General features: G+C 40.2%; 1 protein-coding gene across 8 annotated transcripts in view; it reads left to right on the plus strand.

The window, feature by feature from the left end:
• LOC114564867 (receptor-type tyrosine-protein phosphatase mu) overlaps positions 1-21,087 on the plus strand; it is a 165,208-nt gene that overhangs the window by 54,308 nt on the left and 89,813 nt on the right. For all 8 annotated transcript variants that reach the window (XR_003693855.1, XM_028592482.1, XM_028592486.1 and 5 more), the window contains exons 5-7: positions 1,657-1,772; positions 3,410-3,584; positions 11,712-12,005. Coding sequence is in view for 7 of the 8 variants with exons in the window: in XM_028592482.1 (XP_028448283.1) it covers positions 1,657-1,772; positions 3,410-3,584; positions 11,712-12,005 (585 nt within the window). In the remaining variant the exon portion in view is untranslated. The remainder of the gene's footprint in view (positions 1-1,656; positions 1,773-3,409; positions 3,585-11,711; positions 12,006-21,087) is intronic.

Here is a 21,087-nt window from a genome sequence, read left to right on the forward strand (position 1 = left end):
AGTGTATACCTCCCTCCTCCTAGTTCCCTAAAGATTTATGAGCATACAGTTGACATGCTGAAGTGTGCTCAGGATATAATCTTGGAATGGCTGTGTTAAATCTATCCTTTGAGGAATGGGAGAAATAGTGCAACAAAAACACAGGGGGAACGGAAAACAAATACCACCATACAGTTTGCTAGTGCTTGTGTTTGGATTCCACTTTTCTCCTCCCTCAAGGATCTTCAGTAAAGCATCTCATCTCTCAGATGTTCTGCTGTCCTTACTGAATATAAGCACTTCACAGTGTGCTGCGGAGCTAATGAACATGCAATCACTAGCATATTTGAAATTCTTTGCTGCAGCTTTTGGGATAGGCTGCTGCGGTGGGAGAACAAGGATGAGGGCTCTTCAGGATTCATCATATCTATGCTTTTGAGTACTGGGAGTCATGTGAGTGCATATGGCACTGCTTAAGTTTATAAAAAGAGGTTCCACACTCTACAGTCTAAGTCTTAATCAATACCACACAGGTTTTCATCAATTGATTTATACTACCCCTCATAGCTGAAGTATCAAGCTCTGATTGTAAGGCGCTAATGAGCTGGTACCCATTCTAAAGCGGCTGAATTCCTACGAATGTTATGTCAATAAGATTGATTTTATATAGCGATAGGTGTTGCATATAAATGTATTTAAGAAAATCAATGAGGCCATGCAACGTGATCAATGTTTAAATGCGCAAAAGTGCGAGTGGATCAATAACCCGTTCAGTGGCAATTGGGTTTCTTGAGTGATAAGCAAAGTGATCAGAGCAACTCCTCAGTGGAGCACAGCCAATTCCTTTTCTATTTATACAACCATGTGGGATATCCAGCACAAAGGTGTGATTATGCCACTGGGTGGTCTGCCTCTTTTTGCATCATTAAAGAAGACATTAGTGATGAGAAAAATAGATTTGTCTTTCTTGGCACTGGATGGATTGACAGGACAAAGTCATAAAGGAGGTGTAGTTCAAAGATGTGGCTGTAAAATATTAAGTAGATGTGAAAGTCTTGATGATGAAAGTGATAGAATTAGCTTTTGCCAAGTCTTTGGAGATTTGGTTTAGAATCAAGGTCGCTCCACTGAATTGCCCTATTTTTCTATGCAGAATAGCGGTACTAATCAAACATGTTCTACATAAGTTACTTTTGTGGACTATCCCAGTCAGTGTGCATACTGATAATGAGCACAGTTGGAGAAGAGAATAATGCTTTTGGAAAAATCCCCTCAATAAATGAAAAGATGCAGTCAAGAGATAGCAGAAATTGTTTTTGGTAGGTGCAAGATTGGCCTCTGGTGTCTCATTTTAAGGATTTAGGTGGAATGTTCCTCACAAAGTGATGCTGGCCACTGGCGCTGAGGAGTATCAGATGGTGTAAGAGCACTATCCATTCAAGCCTACTTCTCTTAGTTCTCCAATAGGAGTTACAAAGTGGGTAGCAGTGAAATCTGTGGACACAGGAGCATAGATCGGGATGCAGCCATTAAGCTGCTACTCTAGCACCCAGTTCTGGTGATTAATAGAATATTATTAGTAGAAACGCATTTTAGGGACGTTGACAGTGCATCTCAGCATTTACTGTTGTATAACTTTTCTGCAGCTGTCTAATAGATATTTGCATTTTTTTATAGTGAGCACACCTCACTTCCTGACTATAAAGGGAGTGGAGGTAAACGCTGGACAGACTGCATCTTTTCACTGCACCGTCAATGGACGCAAAAGGGACAATTTCCGCCTCTGGCTTCAGGTGAGATCCATGTTTATCTTTTTACTTACCCTCTAGATCAAAAGACTAGATCAGAAGGTGGAGTCGGTATTAGAAGTGGGCCCTCTGGAAATAAATGTGTCTTACTGAACAGACCCTGCTGTCTGATTATGTAATCCTCTAATCAGCAGTGCTACTAGTGTCTAAGAAGGCAGCAGGCTTATGTCTTCTTTAAATGTGGAAATTAGAAATGTAGCATAAGCCATTTAATGTAGCAGGTTTAAGAAGTCATGATAATACATAATATCAATGTCTAGTGTAAGGGGATAACAATATTTGTCAGAACTGGAATGGCTACCAAATCAACATTTTTATTTAAGTAAAATCAAGTTGGATGGTTACAACTTTCAACCATTTTGTGCGATCTGGATACCACTGTTGGCAACCAAAAAAAAGTAAAATACATGGAAAACAAAATATAAATTGATAATCAATCACCATCACACAATAACCTATAATACTGTAGACACTGAGACAATTGTGCATGTTCAATAACTCACACTATTTGGATCCAAATTGTTCTGTAAAAGGGAGAGGGAAGCAAAAAAGAATTTGAGGCAAGAGTACTTGGTTATTTTAAACATGTTTAACCCTAATTACATAGGGCCAAATGTAAACCCTTCCACCACAGTCATTTTGCTCATTGCTGAGCAAAATTGACAGTAAACTTCAAACATACTTCTGGTTAGCAGTTTAACCACAACTCTAAATGATCAATGGCCAATCATGTTAATATGTATCATGGCACCTCATGTACCATGCTTGTACAAAGTATGACAACTTAATTTTGAAACACCTTACATTTACTTTTAAAAGTTGGTTTCAGGAAATACAAGTAGCTATTGTAGTTTACTTTATAAATCATTTGACAAATTCAAGCTAAGCCATTCACCCGCTGCTTTATTGTGCACTTGTGTTTGAAAACTCACCTGCTCACAAGACTTCCAGAGGCCCCTGTGTCTGGGAGGCAGGGGATTACAGTTGTTTCAGATCACCGCAGTATGGTCTTAACCTATATAGATGTTGGCTCTGTGGATACTGCGTACTATATCCGGCACAACTGAGCTGCACAGCAGTCTTGAATTGACCTTGTTCTGAGCAGCAAAGGTAGTGCATCTGGCAGACATAACCCTGCCGGCTCTGCTGCTAAGCACACTGTCACACATGTGATCAGTGGGAGCATGACGCTGGGTAAAGGTCCTCTGCCAGGTACTCCATCATTTTAACAAACACGTCCTCATTAGCACAGGAGCTGGAAAACAAACATTAAGTGAAGTCCCCTGATGACAGTAATGAAGAAATATTTCTAATGAACAAATGTCCCCCATCTGCCTGCTGTGAGGGTGCCAGCTGGGGAGAGCCCACTGTGTGTGTGTGTGTGTGTGTGTGTGTGTGTGTGTGTGTGTGTGTGTGTGTGTGTGTTTGTTTATTCCTGCGTGATAAATGTATTCTTACTATCAGCCACCGATGGGAATGATAGGACACAAACAAACGCGCACGGGACCAGACAACAAGAACACTCAACCACAGTCTCTGAAACACACAAGGTCAGCCCACTTTGCTTATTAAACCTTTCCATTTTGTAGGCTCACTTGTGTGTTTGTCTCGGTTCCAAACAGGGCATCGGTGGACGGGAGGCCCCGATGAAAGCCACTAAACCTTGGAACAACCGGCGCTTCATAGGCACTTTCGATGTAGAGAACACAACCAAGGGCGACTCGGGCCGCTACCGCTGCATCGTCCACTCAGATAAAGGGGTCGGAGTGTCCAATTATGGGGAACTAACCATAAAACGTGAGTATTGGTCCCAGAGCAGAGAGAAACCCAAACACCGCCTATCTGAACTAACACAGCACAAACGGCAACAATGTTTTCCATCCACGTAACCTCTATGCATACAACAAAGTCAACCGGGGATAAACAGGAAATGCGGCAAGTTCGTAGATGAAAATGTCCTCTAAGGCGATACTAAAAATACTAGCTTTTTATGTTGATTTGTTATCCACAGGACTTTAATACTTCCCATGTAAAGGCTGTCCTTGACTGAGCACAATTCCACCTAAAAGATCACAAAGGGTTTACAGTAACCTCACTGATATTTCACTCCTGTAGTCATTTGATATGAATTTATGGAGTCGTCTGAAGCTAAATCCTGCAAGGCCTCACTTTCCTACAGCCCTATAGCCCGGTAATGGCCTTCTATATTTCTTCGCCTCAATTTTCTCCCCGTGCTCTCAATTGAATTTACTGCCCTGTTTTTTTTTTTTTTGTCGTCTCCAAGCATTATGTGATTGATAGGTTTAATCCTGGCTGTCCAGATCGAGGTCTGTCAATCATGCAAGAATGGCCAGGCCCAGACACAGTGAAGAGGGAGATAAAGTCTCTCTGCCCGAGGTGTATCAGTGGGTTTCAGTGGTGTACTCAAAGAAAATTTACTGACCCACTGGAAGCACTCAAAACCACACTGGTGCATAAATTCAGCAACACAATCACTCGCTCATCCTCGCACTTACACATGCTCGCTAGACGGCAATATTTTTGCTGATCGCTTTCAGTCTGTTACTAGATATATTTTTACACAGGACAAACCGGTTAAGTGTAAAGTGCCTTTGTCATAAATATTTAAAATAACTTTCTAGATTTAGGCATTTATCGAATCGTGTAACGCATCCTGCTTAAAATTCTGCATATCACACCTATGTCTCCGACATAAGCCAACTTGTCGCAGAAAGAAAAGAGGTGTTTTCGCGGTTATAAGTGTCACACATAAAAAAGGCTGATATCTCCTCTTATCGTACCAGACATAAAACAAGTGCTTAACCCTCCGAGCAATGTGTCTGAGTCGTAAATCCTCCTTAAATATGTATTCACCGCTTCCGTGACTCGTTTTTGGAGGAGTGACCACGGAGCCAGTCTGTGGATTATGAGCAGGCTACAGTCACACATGGGCTCGCTCTCCCCCCTCCCCTCATTACCATACAGTGCCTTTATTCTTCAACATGAGCATAGTGAATGCTTGATTAGCCCAGGTAATCACTTCTGCCTTTCATGCCAGTATTCAGTCAGATGTATGCGCCTATGTGGAAGCGCAGTGCATGTATTTCCAGAGCCCCATACGGATTGGGCAAGTTCAGCCACTTTCCTGTGCCCCCTCCGTGATGGGCTCTCCTGTAGTGCAACCAGCGGTTCTGAAAGGGGGATAATTACTCCCTTTCCAAGTGCTGGCTCCTTTCTTGGCCTGGTTAGAAATACCTGGAGCCCGCAGAGCGTTTGCTGAGCTCCACCATAGTTTTCTGGGCCACACTACCAACTCAAGGCTGCTCGTCATTTTCCTGGAGGCAGGCCTAACTAATCTAACTGTGTGTGTGTGTGTGTGTGTGTGTGTGTGTGTGTGTGTGTGTGTGTGTGTGTGGGCGCGTGTGTGTGTGTGTGTGTGTGTGCGTGCCAGCCATTTATGAACGTCTTGTAGTGCTGAAAAGTTAGCCGATTGATTGCTCAATGGAAAGAAAATGAAATGACTATTTCAATAAATAATCATTTAAGTGATTCTTTAAGCAAAATGTGAGGATTTGCTGTTTTCCTCTGTCATATTATTGTAAATTGAATATATATTGGGTTTTAGACTGTTGGTTTAACAAAACAAGCAAAGTCAAGTCACCACCTTGGGTTCTGGTAAATAATGATGAGCATTTTTCACAATTTTCTGACATTTAACAGACTAAAAGATTATAGAGAGAAATAAAGAAAGCATATAGTTGCAGCCCTTTCATGGTTGTTAGTATGTCTTTGCATTGCTTCCATGTGCATGCCAGTATGACTGTTTTCGTTGCATGTGCATGCATGAGTTTGCTTTATTTTGTGAATGCATTCTGGCAGGCAGTCAGGTGTTGCATTGGCGGGGGGGGGGCACAGCTGTCACCAGGCCGTTTGCCTGTCTGGTCAACATCATGACAACAGCTGCTCACTGACCCTCGTGTATAGCCGCCACTGTCATCTGCGCACTGTCACCCATCTCCAACCAGCACGGCGCTCAGTTTGGAGCCCTTTCCAGGGCCCTGCTGCTGCGAAGCTGCCTCATGAAGCTTAAACAGTGGGAATTGTGTTGTTAATATCCTAAAGTGTTTCAGCACTTGAGTGTATTTCACACCAGTAATCCGTTATTTTCAGTGCGTCTGCTATGGCTGTTGAACAGAAGATTACTGCACCTACAGAAATTATTTCATCACCGTAAGCTGCTGTTGCTTTTGTGAAGCAGTAACTTTTCAAAGTTAAATGAAATGCTTATTGCTATAATGCATCATGCTGCTTAGTCGTATTTTTACATAAATCGTCTCAAGTGATAACGGCAAAAATAGGATTGAATGGCAGCAGTGTCATCTATGAATGCATTAAAAGCATTTATCCATAGAAAAGGAAGCTTGATTAAATGATTGAAGGACTCTCACTTGATACCTTGGGCATTTGTATCCCGCAGTCTAATGGTGCCACAAGTAATCCTATCCTAAGATCATACCAGATAAAAACCGATAATCATAACATGCAGAATCATAACTTTAGTGGATGATATGTGGTTGAATATCGTGTTAAGTTGCAAAGTTTCTCACCCTGTGAATCTATCAGAATCAGCTAGAAACGTTAACAAATTGGTAAAAACCTACAAGACACTCGCCTCGTTTGAGGTAGGACTTTGTTATTAAAAAGGACAGTGATATTTCTCAGTTGTACTTTAGTAGTCTTGCTTTGCCAGACCCTCCTCCAAAGTGTGCTCGAGGAGAGTCTGGCTACTTCACATTTGGGGATGGGAGGAAAACGTGCTCTGGTTTATTGGCATTTCTTTAAACCAATCGCAGTCGTCTTGGGCGGTGCTAAGCACCGGAGAAAAGCTGCGGTGGCGCTGCAAAATAGCCTCGGGAACAAACGTGTTTTGGTGGAACATATGTATGTTTAAAAGTTGTTTTAGTTGTGCAACAGAAAACTCAGATTGGACAGATAGTCTAGCTAGCTGTTTGGATTTACCCTGCAGAGATCTGAGAAAAGGTTAACCACAGTCCTCATAAATCGACCGAAGTTTAAAATGCCAACACAAAGGAAGCCCAAGGCAACGGAAATCCGGCCCAAATGAGTGAAATCCGGGGGATTTTCCGGCGGCAATGGAGCAGTCCCATGAGTGAAACGTCAAGGATATAGACTATACTTTTAGTAACTTCTTTTAGTTCTTACTTATAATTTGGTTTGTTTAATAGATAAAGATACTTATCATGCAATAAAATAAATTACATCTGGTCTTTTAATTGTACATTTCATCTGCTTTAGAAATAAAAGTCAAACAAATACAAGAAAACTGGACCGCTCTGTTCTCTGAAACCAACATTGGGAAACCCAATTTATACATTTTAATCTAATTTGACGTTTTAAAATATGACATGCCAAACACCATTACAACAGCAGTATTTGTAATACCATATTGTACTAGGAGGGATGGCATTACACAATGAGCTTGTGCTGCTTTCTGTTGCTTAAATTAAATCCTAGCATGTTGCCACTTAACTAGTTTAAACCCCTTTTTGCCTTTTTACCTTTATGGCTTTGCCCTGTTGCTCATTCTCCTGGTCTGTGTGTTTGTTACTGTTCTGTCTAGTTTTTGTTGTGTATGTGGTGTTTATGTTCTGCAGAGCAGGAACCTGCTGAAAATCAGTTTTACACTGAGTCAGGCCCGATTGTCTTTAATCTTTTCCTGTTTAATAAATAAAAAATGAAAATGAAATGAAAATGAAATTTTTTTTAAGGCATAACAACAGACTACAAAAGACCATCAAAACAAGCCAATGGTTGAAGCCAGATTTTGGATCACCTCATTCTTTTGTCTGGCTCCAACACACAGACTGTTGCACTGCGTGCAAGTCCAGGAGATGACCTGCTGGATTAGCTGCTTCGCTTTAGGTGATGTTTGACAGCAACACTGGGAGCTTAGATTAGTGGGAGTTCAGGGACCTGTGACTGAGGTCACCGTAGGGTAACCATCTGCTGAGGGTGAGCCTCCAATTCTCTGTAGGACACCTCGGCCCTAATGTGCCTGGAGACTTCTCCCTCTCCATGACAACTCCATGAGAAGCAGCCAGACCACTAATGGCATTATTCTGTTACATGTGTGTGCTCATTAGTGCTACTCACTGTGGCCTTTGGGAGGTGTAACTATTGTAGTACGTGACAAGGGTAGATTCCTAAGCAATGGCTTGGCTGTGGGTTATAGCTCTTTGTTGACAATGGCTTGTTTTTGGTTGCACCAGGAGAGATGAAAGACATGCCGGTGAGATGGTGAATGTCTACCTATTTTTAAAATAACTGGAACAAGCATTATTGTCAAAAGTGACTTTGAAAAGTGACTTTGAAAAGTGTAGAACTGTTCTTGTAGAAGTTTGTTTGTTCTATCTAATCTAACTATAAAGCAAGTTGTCTGTCTGTCTCACATCTCGAGACCAACCGTAACTTTGGTGTGTTTTCTCGCTGGTGTTTCTGACCGTGAGTAGCCGTGACTTGGGTGTGTGACGCAACAATGTCGTGGCAGGTGTATTAGACAGGACCCAAGAAAGTGTCAATTATAAAGTTGTTTGTATGAGCGGTTCTTGAGAAAGCCGCAACAAGCATGTTTTGTATGGGCGCTGCTATATATATATATATATATATATATATATATATATATATATATATATATATATATATATATATATATATATATATATATATATATATATATATATATATATATCGGTTTAGATATTTATTTCGGTTTAGGCCCCAGTTCAGGCATTGTTTAGGCACCGGCACCATTTTAAAAGTATCGTTTTAGCACCGGTATCAAAAAAATTATGCATTTATTGCAATATATAAATTAAATAAATAAATAAATAAAAGAATGGTTTGTTTATTGCAAAGGCCATATGGTCAACATTAAATGATTGATTAATAATGTAATTGTAAACAATAACATATAACAATGACTTATTTCACCAGTAAATTGCTGGTAAACGACAAAAACAAGCACCAGATGAGAAAAGGGTATTTTGTGTTGTTTTTCCGACAACCAGCTACAATCAGACTGTTACATCCCGGTGTTGGAATCCACTACAGGGAAATACAGTCACACTTTACACCGCTTAACGTAAGCTATTCAGCATTTTAACAATTGTGTTTAATCCAGCTACTAGCTAATGGTAACGTAGCATCCCGTGCAGCGATGCTTCTGGAAAAAAGTCAGGCACCAAAATGTTCATTCTTATTCAGTCTCGTTACTACCATTTACGTTGGAATTGGTGCCCTATTGGCACCGCGTTTCGGTACCCAACCCTAGTCATCTGCAAGGTTGTCATTGAACACCACAAGGGCCCAAAAATGTGTTGATTTATAATATTCATTTGTTTCCCACTAAAATCTTTATTGACAATTAAAACAAACTCAAACGCTAGCAAACGAAACAAAAAGAAATCTGCTTGAGGATTCACATTTTACAACCTTTTTAGAATTAGATTTCTGTTAACTGTTCTAGTCCAGCGTCGTCATTTTGAGTCAGTTTTTCCCATTTTCTGTCCAGTTGTGGTTCTTGGAGTCTCAGTTTGTGTGTCAGTCTTTCCATTAAAAAGATTTCTTCCACAATTGTTAGCCATTTGCTCTTCATTGGTGGTGTTTCATTACCACAGTTCCTAGTGGTAGCTTTCTTGCTAACTACTAGCAGTATTTTGATCAAATATCTTATCACTAGCAATAATATTTTCTTCAAAGAATTTGCATAGATAAAGCACCCAACAACTTTTTAGGGACGTTATACCCTATTATTCGTTGTGACTCTTTACTTACCATTTATTTACTTACCAATATACAATAACTTTCGGACATTCCCAAAAAACATGACAAGGGTCTACATCAACAGACCTGCACCGTCGCCAACATTTCTGACAACTGCTTACATTTTCTGACAACTGCTTACTTTTCATTTAAAGAAACTAATCTGATTCTTCCCTCCAGATCTGTGAACTGGTAGATGAGTGATGTGTTCTCCACATATCATGCCAATCTATTGAGTTCCTTCTCCCATTTCACGTTAATATATTTAGTAGAATGTTTGTCATTTGTGTTCAATCCTTGATATAGTGCCGAAATTATTCCTATGTTACATTCCTAATATGCTTTAATTATGGTTTGGATGACACCATTCAGCTCCCCAGAATAATCTTTTCATTTCCCTTTTTGTAATAGTCCCTTAGTTGTAGGCTATAGAATTCATGTGTTTCCAATTTGTATTTTCTTCTCAGATTTTCGAAACACTCCCCTTCCCCTACCAATCCTTGATGATATTCTGCAAATCTCATTATAGGCTACCCATTTCAGTATTTTTTGCATCATTTGAAAATTAATTTTGGTGAAAAACATCCTTACCTTGAAATATTTATACATACTTGTTTTTGTTATTCATTAACCTAAACTGCAGTTTCCTATTTAAAAATGCCATACAGTAATTTGTTTTTTGAAAGACCCAGTCATTTGTACAGTGAGTCTTAGTCCTTAGTTGACACAAAGGCTGAAGCCCAGATTACATAACCCTCTGAAACTGTTTGAATTGAAGTGCAATTATTTGTCTGTCTGGGACACTGATGACATCTCAGAATTTCACTTTGTCTACTCTTGCCCTGCTTTTGAACAGCAATACCGAAATGTAAATACATTAACTCCACTACGATTCAGTCTAAAACATTCTTTTTTATTCCACTTTATAATAGCAATAATAAAAACTTTATTTATATAGCTTTTTAAAAACATAATTTACAAAGTGCTTTGACAGACAAAGCAAAAGCAGGATATCCAAAATATATCTAAATATCTAAAAAGTTGGTGCCAAACAATAGCAAAACAAAATTTGGGTAAATAAAAACAAGACAAAAGACGCAAAGCATAGTAGTGAGAAGAAAAAAAATAACAAGCATATAAATATAAGCAATAAAATAAATAGAAAAATCAAGAGCAAGAGCAACGTGTGACGACATCACATGAGATCAAGTCTGTAAAATGGGTTTTAAGAAGTGATTTAAAAGACTTCACTGATTCTGTGAGCCTTCTCTCCTCAAGCAGGTTGTTTCAAAGTCGAGGGGCCCTGATGGCAAAAGCATGGTCACCTTTAGATTTAAGCGTCGACTTTGGACAGCCAGAAGGGCCCCAACTAAGGGTCTAAGGCTGCGAACTGGCTCATACACTACACACTACTACATTTGACAGCTATAGTTACTAGTTACTTTACAAACCAATGTTATATGATTGTTTTATAAAATATGATATGTTTATAGATCTACTACCCAACAGTATATAAGATAGGTGGTTATGTTATGAGCTACCACAACTAGCTACAACTTGTAAAAGTAAGTCAAAATAGTTGACACGCTGTAGAATTGTGTTTAAGGCTTTCCCATCGACTTTTAGCTTCCAATAAAATTCCACAACAGTCATGAGTTGAGATTAAATCAGCTTTTGAATCAGAAAAGAGAGATGACAACTACAGTATTTGTCAATTAACCAAGGCTTTTCCATAGAAGTCCTCTGATTGAAATCAATAAGTAGTTCAATGGAGCAGTATTTGCCAAGGTTTGGGTGACTCTAGTCAGTGTACTACTGATGAGATTCTCCAACAAGCTGGAGCTATTGATTGTTCTTCATGTGCTTCGCAGTGATTTTGATGTGGTTGATTGTTTGAAAGAAGAAATTGATTTTGAGCATCATGTTTGCTTGGTACAAGAATTTCATTTTTTGTGTGTGGGAATGTCAGTGCTTTTACACAAATTAAAAACACAATTGTTTTCTGTATTGTCAAGACTTTCTACCATTTCAACGTTACAATAGGTTTATCTAACATCAATCAAAACCTTTTTGTTTCTATAGAACCTCCGGTGCCAATTGCACCACCCCAGCTGACTGCTGTTGGTGCCACTTACCTTTGGATCCAGCTGAACGCCAACTCCATCAATGGGGACGGCCCAATCATCGACAGGGAGGTGGAATACCGCACTGTGTCCGGCACTATGTACGACCTGCAGCCCGTAGACAAGACCACACACAAGATTGGCCACCTGGATCCAGACACAGAGTATGAGATTAGTGTTCTGCTGACCAGACCTCTGGAGGGAGGCACCGGAGCCCCCGGACCCCCTCTGAGGGCCAGGACTAGATGTGCTGGTGAGGCCAAAAATACCATTACTTACAGAGCACTGGCATTGGAGGAACTGCCTCTGATAACCAAAATACAAGCTGGTTTTGTATTCTTGGATGAAATGGGCAATGCTTTGGCATAATACAGTAAATCATATACAGTTTCTCTGAAGTTGTATTGTAGACAGTCCAGTCAGATTACTTCTGTAACCGACCTTGCAACACAACACAAGAGTTGGCAAGTAGCCTGCTCTCAACTCGATTTAAAAAATGAATGACCTGTCAATTACACATCAAAGGTGATGCCCAGGAAGAGCAGTATTCAGAAATTTTGATATCAGAGAGAGAGAGGGAGAGAGAGTTCATTCATTCTGCACTTTAATATTTTTTCATTATTTCCTCAGGGTTGTTGTACTTGAGGTTGTACCATCCCTAATTTACTTTTACAAACAAAACATTTTAGAACAATTGCTATTTTTACAAATCACCTCCTGCATACAATAAATAGCCATCAGGTCTCCATTGTTTGTAAAGCTCCATTGTGTTTCCTCTAAAGCCTCATTTCATTTTAAGCAAATAACTGCAGCTCACAATTGCCCAACATATATCATTGCCATTTTACTAATTATTTCTCTACAGTAGACAAAGCCTTCTATGTTTTCATTGTTTCCACCTATAGATCTTCATTAAGATTTTTGACATATGGACATAAATTGTCTCTTTTCTAAGTAATATATTCTACCTGAGCACCTGACATAATTAGCAATTGCATACTTTTTAAGCAGTACATGTTACAGAAGAACTGGTAACATCTATGAACTAGTAGAATAATAATTTTGAGTCAACTCATAACGTCCCTTGCTGTCTAATTAATGCACAGCTGTGAGTCCCAATAATTGATATGATTAATGTCTGGCTCCAGACATAGAGCTGGAAACTGCCCTGACACATGGTTAACTTTATAACTGCTTGTTTATTCAATGTAATTCTCATTCCCAGATCCCTGCAAGCTTCTTAATTAATCAGCAACACAGATTGATATCATGTGTGAATCAGAATGGCACCTTAAATTTAGATCAATACTGCTGCTAGACTGTGGGCATTCAAACTCAAACATGTACATAAACACTTTGAAAATGCCTGATGATGTTTTACAAATTGCCCTTCTCACAACATTAACCAGCTAAATTCCCATGCTGTACTAGGATGCCAACTCAGGGAACAAAATAAACCTAGCCTCAGCATTTTCCCAAGCTAATGTGGTTTGGTGTCCAGAGAAATGCTGATGAAAATGAGATTTTTCTCCCCTCCCTGCCCAGGGTGTAACCCCCTCTCCCCACTGTGAAGGTCATGAGCTTATTCATTTTTAGTCTGGCTGATAGGGATGAATGGCCACACCTGTGCAGCCTTCTGAGCCAGGCCCAGCTTCTGCGGGGGTCTTGCCCCTTGGCCACCCTGCCGGTCACAGTCGGGGAGATTGATGGCCCCGGCTCCCGAAGTGTGTTTGAGGAAGCAGCTCTTGATCTTGTCCGGCACTCTGCTGGTCTTTCCCACTGACAGGCCGGGCCTCAGCAGTGCTCCTAATTGAACGGTTAAGACTCACAGGGCTGTGTGATACATCACTGTTGATACAGGCAGGCCCAGAGTCTCGATTTCCCCCCCCCCTCCCTCCCTGCACTGCTCTCTGGAGGCGCTAATGAAAATCTGTGGCCACTTTAGAGCACGGTCTCTCATATAATTATTCATAGCCATGCCATGGTCACTTCGAAAAATGAGCAATGTTTCTGATGACAAAGGATGTTTTAATTCAATCTTCTGTAAAATAGGGAATGTATAATGCATGACGCCACCAATTCAGTTCAGAAGCAGGAGGAAGGAAAGGGGTAGCTTTTGAAAGGTTTTCTTTCCAATGAAGCACTTCCATTACTTTCCTTATGAACATGAAAAGAATGTCCTATCCAAGGCTCTGTGATTGCTCGAGGGGGTTATTTGTGTGTTTCAAGGGTTTGCAAAATAATTCAAACCACATTGTGTCTTTTGTCAGTCGATGTTGAATTTCACCATTTCCAACTGGCCAAAATTACTCTCTAAACATTTTTTGAGCTAAAAGTGAAAAGCATTTGGTAATTGCACTTCTCTTCCATGTACAATTTGTGTCTGTGTGAAGTTGTTTACCACTTCAGAGTTCTCTGCACTTGGTAAGTGCTACTTGAAGGAAGACACTGTTTTATCAGGTGGTGTCCTGGGATCACAGCAGGGTGCCCTGCATTTCAGCAACACTATTGAAAAACATTCTCGCACTGAGAGACCATTTCCAGCCCACACTAGGAAGGCAGATAAGCATGCCTTAAACAACTTCTTGTTTGAAGTCTGAGTTGAACTTTAGACGTGTAGAAAAGTGTTTTCCAGTATTTTCGGTCAAGACGGTCAGACACATTATGAACATGAATTCAACCCACCTTTTAGAAGCAAATATTTGGACAATTTTGTTACTCCAATAAAACTTTCTCAAATGTATGTATTCAACTGACATTTGCTGAAGACAGTCACTGTCTAAATAATCTCAATTATTTTAAACCATTTGAAGTTGATTGAGCCAGAGTAAGGGGTGCACATATTTTTAATGCAGCACAGATGATTGCATACTAGTTTTCATTGTAGCAGAACAGTCTGTCCTATGTGCTTCATCTCCACACTATGGCCTTTGCTTTCCCGCTGGCTCTTGGGCGCTTTAAAAATGGCAGTACATGATGTCCATGCTGGGTCCAAACACCTGCTCAGACTCCAGCGTTTGCCAAGTCCACATCTCTGTCTATAAGTTGTCTCCATCTGCGCTCCGTCACCACGTGGGAGTAGTCTCATCTGTTTGTTTTTACTTTGCCATTCTGTTGCACTGAGTGCTATTAAACACAGGGGAATGAGCGTTAATCAGGGATCAGCACTCGCTTAAGCATTCGTTTATAACAGTGGAGAGTAGGGAGGAGCTGCGCAATTATGTTCACCCACACCAAGGTTGGTTATTTGCATTTAGCATTCTGGTTAACTTGTGAAAGACCAGGTCTGTTTTGATGCAAATAAGAATGGCGCCATTGTCTGGCAACATAAAAATGGTAGTAGTGGTAGAATCACTTTATTTGCCAAGTACAATAATTTGTCTCCGTGACATTGGTGCCGGGACATAACAACTTGAAGTGTGAATGTTGCTGCAGACAGTGAATGTTAAGCCAATTTTCGAGCATGCCCCTTCCCAGTATTACATTCCTGAAGTTTTACATGTATTAAAAAAATCATGTTAATTTCACCACATTAATATGGATTTTTAGACTGTACACTAAGTGTATTGAGGGAATGCATGAGGATGTGTGTTTTAACAAAGTTTTAGTCAAGTATGTTTTTTAAATAAATTCGTGCATTCAGAAAGATTTCATTACATACAAGAGTTGGTGTGTCTGTGGAGCCTATGTATACGTGGACAAAACATTATAGCAGCCATGCTTAATGATGCAGTGTCGTAATATTAACACACTGTGGGGAAAAGGAGCTTCTAAACGGGCCTAGGAAGAAAAATAAAAAATACAAATGGGTGCTCCTTGCCTGCAAAAAAATTAAATTTATAACAAATATTTATTTAAAGCTTCCCACGCACACGTCGTACAACATAAGTGGCTGCAACAAAACTTGTTTATTGCTCGGTATGTGCATCAGAAGCTTTAATTAAAATATTAGAGCAGAGAGAGTCTAGTTAAATAGTAAAATATTTCTCTACAAATGCTAACATGATTAGCTTTCCCAAAACTCTCCACAGCTTGTCACCATCGCTAACATCCTACTAGGTTATATCCTGTCCTGTATTAAGGTTGAGAAAGAGCATTGTGTAACTAACTAGTTTCCATGAAATTAATTAAAATAAGGTGCTTCATAAGGAAATTCTGTTCTTCCTGTAGACATGCAAATCAGATGCATCAATTGTCAGCAAAAAGCTTGTTTTATTATGTAGACAAAGGTTAGAGAGCAGGTAGCTTTAGAAAAAGATAGCTACACAATGCCCCTTTTAACCATTCCCATGTACATTGTGTCACTTAGTATAATGCATACCTGTATGGATTCAACTGTATGAGCAGTACAGTCTTGGTGCAGTGTACCACGAGGAAGTTATTCAACAGTAACTAAATTATGAAAGCAGTTCTGTGCCGAACTTATCTTTTATCCATAGAAATCCTGTCTGAAGAAAACCATCGCTTGAAAAGTTTGTGAAGCACACACAAACTCTGGAAAGAATCTTACCCTGTTATATAAGCATGGTTGGAATGGTAAGGCCTTTTCCTAACCATCTTCTCCTTTTAAACCTTACAAAGTAATGAATAATGTTAAGTTAATGTTCTTTATTTTTTCAGCCATTGTTCAGCTGTCACAAAAAGGGCTTTGCAAAGTGCAATCTACAGTAGGCCTTTTAAAAGGTATTTTTCCCAACGTATTATTAATTTGTCAGGAAACCATTAACTTTGATAGACAAGAAGGTTTAATGACCTCACGTACTGTAAGGACAGTTAGGGCTCTGTACCACTTGCATAAAGTCTCTGGGAGTATTCTTATTCACTTCCAAGAATGTGTCCAGTTTTGGTGTAAGCTCTGGCAAATTCAGTGTTCACATGGAGCTCCCCAATGTCCAGACATTGTGAAAGCAAGGGTGTGACAGACCTTTCCTTCAGGAAGAAGTGTGTGTGTGTGTGTGTGTGTGTGTGTGTGTGTGTGTGTGTGTGTGTGTGTGTGTGTGTGTGTGTGTGTGTGTGTGTGTGTGTGTGTGTGTGTGTGTGTGTGTGTGTGTGTGTGTGTGTGTGTGTGTGTGTGTGTGTACTGAAACCATGACATTAAAGGAGACCTATTATATACTGTTTTCACGTTGATGTCACAAAAATTTAAATTACTACATGATGTCATCAGGTGGCTTTTGCTAGCTACTTTTATTGGAACAGTTGGCAACGCTGGCTATCACTATCTCTCTAACGTTACAGTCCGTTGCAGCCGGAGACTGACAGCAATAATAGGTAATAAAGGCTTCAAAACCATAAACTACAAAACCATAAATGTTCCAGCAGGATTCGAAATTGGGGAGAAATTATCATCAGCAGCCAAGATTACAGCTTTCTCGGTCAATAGCATTTAGCTAAATGTAGTAAGCAGTGGACTGTAACAGAGTATAGCAGCACTTTCTACTGTACAAAAATAACAAATAGTCTTCTAAACCCGAAAACTACACAGCCAGACGTGTTCCAGCAGGGATGTGATCCAAAATTGGGGAGAAATTAACATTTGCCTAGAGAGTAGAAAAGAATGTTGAAAACAGTGTTCAGAACAGTGTGGAATTTGAGGTTTTGGCTCATATGTATTTCTTTTACATACATTTACCTCCTTATTTGAAGCTTTGGCCACGTTTAATATGAACATCGAACATTTAGATGATAGATATGACAGAAAATACAGAAAACCATTATAGGACTCCTTTAAAGAATAAAAGAAGAGCATGAAGGATGGCGCATAGATGTCACTACAAGTCTAAAGGACAGAGATAACCTGCTGTTTTTCCACCCTCTATAGCTTCATTCAAGCTTGCCTCAGTAAGGTCTATCCTTTTATGATGGTTCCTTTATTTCTTTCCCTTTGTGAATTTTAAAGGAAATTGTTTGCTAGGTTTGATGTGTCTAATTAATGCTATTGTTGCCTTAAGGCATGAATAGAAAGCCACTTCACCTCACGATCTCAGATAACATTGATGGGGTTTGTCACCAACAATAGCTGGCAGTCATGTGACTTATAGGGTTTATATATTGTCTGTTGCAAGGCGAATGAAAAGCCTTGGTTTGAGGCCCATTGAATTTGTGTTCTTTTGTCGGTCAAAGAAAACAGGGTAGATTGAGTTTGTAGGGATGTGCAGGAAGGTTATAGGAGGACAACAATAAAATTATTTTTATTATAGACAGTTGGAAGTAGAATGGTGAATTGTGTTCTATGATATTGGCTCTGCAAAAGGCAAATTGCATTCTTCTCAAGGACACAGCTTCAAACAACTGCTGTTGGAAAGGAGAGAGACAAAGAGTGAGAGCTACGCTGCATTTATAGTTTTTTCATTATTATTTCCCTCATATCCATCACTCGATCTATTCCCAAAACACGAATGAATTGAGACTCTGAGAACAGATGTGCACAAACGATACTCTGGTGACATCCAGGTAAACTTATTCTCTTCTTACTCTAGAGCTGTGTCTTCAGCTTCTCGCAAACAATTATCATCGAGGTTGTTTGCATCCTCAACTCTTAAGCCTCAAGGGTATGATAAATAGCTGTAGTTTAGTCAGGCTTGGCAAAATCCTTCTTTTCTGCTTTTTTTAAATTTGAACTGAAATGCTTCTCAAGGTCTTTAAATGTTTCTATTCCTGGTGTTTAATTATTCATGATCTATCTGCTGTAATTTTTGTCACAGATTTTCTCCATCCTTTTGCTGAATTATAGATGTAGGAAGCACTCATTCAGTCTGGTTGTATAACTCTAACTCAAGAACATTTGTGCGTCTCCTCCTCAACTAAAGGACAGGAATGTCAGGAAGGCTGCGATTTATATCCTGTATTCCCCCACCTAGATAGCTAGATCTTAGATCCAATATATCTTCTAAGTAGGTGGCTGAGAAAATGCAGCAATCATTTCACAAAGTCAAGCGCTTCACTTTGATTTACACTGTGGGTAACACCCTGAGTTGAGTGCGACACATGCAGGTTTTTGGCAACAAATGGCAATGCCACACGGGCCATCTGGGGAGTGTTGAAGTTGAAGAATCACCTTGGTAACCTCCCACTGCTCCTGTAGAGATTGCGTCCCTGTCTGTAAATGAGGGCTTGTGTTGTTCCTGTGTGTAAGCCCTAACCACAGGCATTTTCCCCAGGAACCTAAACGCAAAAGACAATGCCTGGTCTGACAGTAGAGATGGGTGTGTGGGCATATGGAAGGAGGGGGTCATTCCTGCCTGTCACTCTGACCCCAATCACCGCACAGCATATTGGTGGAAACGAAAGGAAAGATTGATTTAACCAGTTCCACCTATGCTGCCTCTGCTCTTCCCATCAACTGGCTGTCCATTTGTTTTCATCCGGTTGGTGGACTCACCTTTTGACCCTGAGCCAGACCTTCTAGGTTTGTTCTTTTAATCCTTCTAAATGGTCAGTGATCGAAAAGACTACCCACTGACATTTTATACCGTTATTTATTCCATTTCCGTTTTTTTTAAATCCAATTTCTCGAGACTGCAATCAACAAGTGCAACTTTTTATGACTTGGTATTTGAAGCAAAGCGAAAAGAGGTTATTTGTTTCTTGTAGAAAAGTCTTTAGCAATAGTATTATCACCTCAAGTGCTTCACTGTTGTGCTCTGCAGCACAGCACTTACTTCATCTCCATCCCACTAAATGCTGCCGTCACTATGGATAAACAGTAGAACCCCTTTTAGCTTTAGTGGGCTTTAAACTACTGCGCTGCCCAGTATGTTGCAAAACATGATGGGAGTAAGTAACCATTATTAATTCATGAAATTACTGATTCCATGCAAATATACAGTGTATATATACATATATAGATTACCAGGCACTCTAGTGGATGGACTCATGATGTTGGTGGCATAGTATCTACTACTTTTTGTGGGTTTAAACCCCTAGCACCAGATTGGCGCATTCTACATAAAAAATGCACCTTCTTCCTAGTGTCATAAATCAGTATAACACAGGCATCGTACGTATACTGCAACGTACATATACTGCTGCAATCTGCGGTATAAACCTACAGGAACCCGTTAAGACCCTTTTTTTTATTACTTTTTTTTATGTTGACCGAAGAAAACATGTATACATATACAGATGTAGTTTTAAAGTAATTAAACTTAAGATGATTTAATGTTATATTGTGCATGAATATATATATATATATACACACACACACACCTTAAGATCTTGTCTCCCAATCATCCAATTTAAAAAAAAAAAAGCAATAATTACCATTGGGATCGAAGCATATTTACTGTAATTATACAGTTGAGCTCGTTGGCAGTTTTGTGGCAGCATACAGTCGGATAGTCGATCATGAACGAAGACGAGCACTGACTTGGTTTGACTTGTCATGCATCATCCTCCTGTGCTGGTAAGGTCTTTTTTACTTTCCCTCTCTTGCTTTTGCTCTCCCTTTCTAGTCAGTGCGAGTGTGAGAAGGAAGGCGTTCACCCATTCATCTCTACCCCTACAGCTTCGGGGGGTTCATCAGACAAGGTGGCAGCCCAGCCCGGCCCAGCGCCGGGGCTCATTCTGTGGTTTCAATTCGATATGGCACGTTGTAGGCTCCTCCGCCCCTCATCCTCACCCATCATGGCAGTCTCATTCATCATGAGGCCTATAAAGAAGGACTTGATAGAGTGAGGAGCGACCACCACCATTCAATAAATCCTTGTGATTATCCACGCCTCCAAGGTGTATGGGTAAAGTGTCTGTGTGTGTGTGTCCTGAGCATATCGGCATTTGTCTCTGACTTTGTAATGGGTGTAGAGGGTGATGTTAGAACACAAGAGGTCCATGTACAGTGCCTTTTAAAGTGCTATCAATTATAACGTGTACACTCGTCAACCCCAAGGCCTGGTTTGACTTTTGTTGCATTTGATGAACAATAACCTTGGCACTTCTCTCCCCCACCCCCCCTGTGTCTTGGCTTTCTTTCTCTAATCCACCCACCCACCCATCTACCCACACATTGACTCCTTCCATCTCTCCCTCTTAACCCCCTCCCTCCTCTTTTCCTCTTCCTCCAGAGGATTGCATAGAGGAGCACTCTAGGAGGGTGATGGAGCTTTGATTGTCGGTTATCAAAAGCTATCATTACGGCTCGCTTCTGCGAGGATATGAAAATGATTTCCTAAGTGTAAAACCCATGTCATTACCTCAATGGCCTCAGTGCTATCGCTGAGATGTAATGGAAAGAGGCAAACAAATGTGCTTGCTTTCCAGCCCACCCAGCTCCAACAGAACAGAGTGAATAACACACAGCAATGGAGAGATAAGTGACGGCAATACCAGGCCTCATT

This window comes from Perca flavescens, chromosome 12, assembly GCF_004354835.1.
Source record: "Perca flavescens isolate YP-PL-M2 chromosome 12, PFLA_1.0, whole genome shotgun sequence".
Classification (NCBI taxonomy): domain Eukaryota; kingdom Metazoa; phylum Chordata; class Actinopteri; order Perciformes; family Percidae; genus Perca; species Perca flavescens.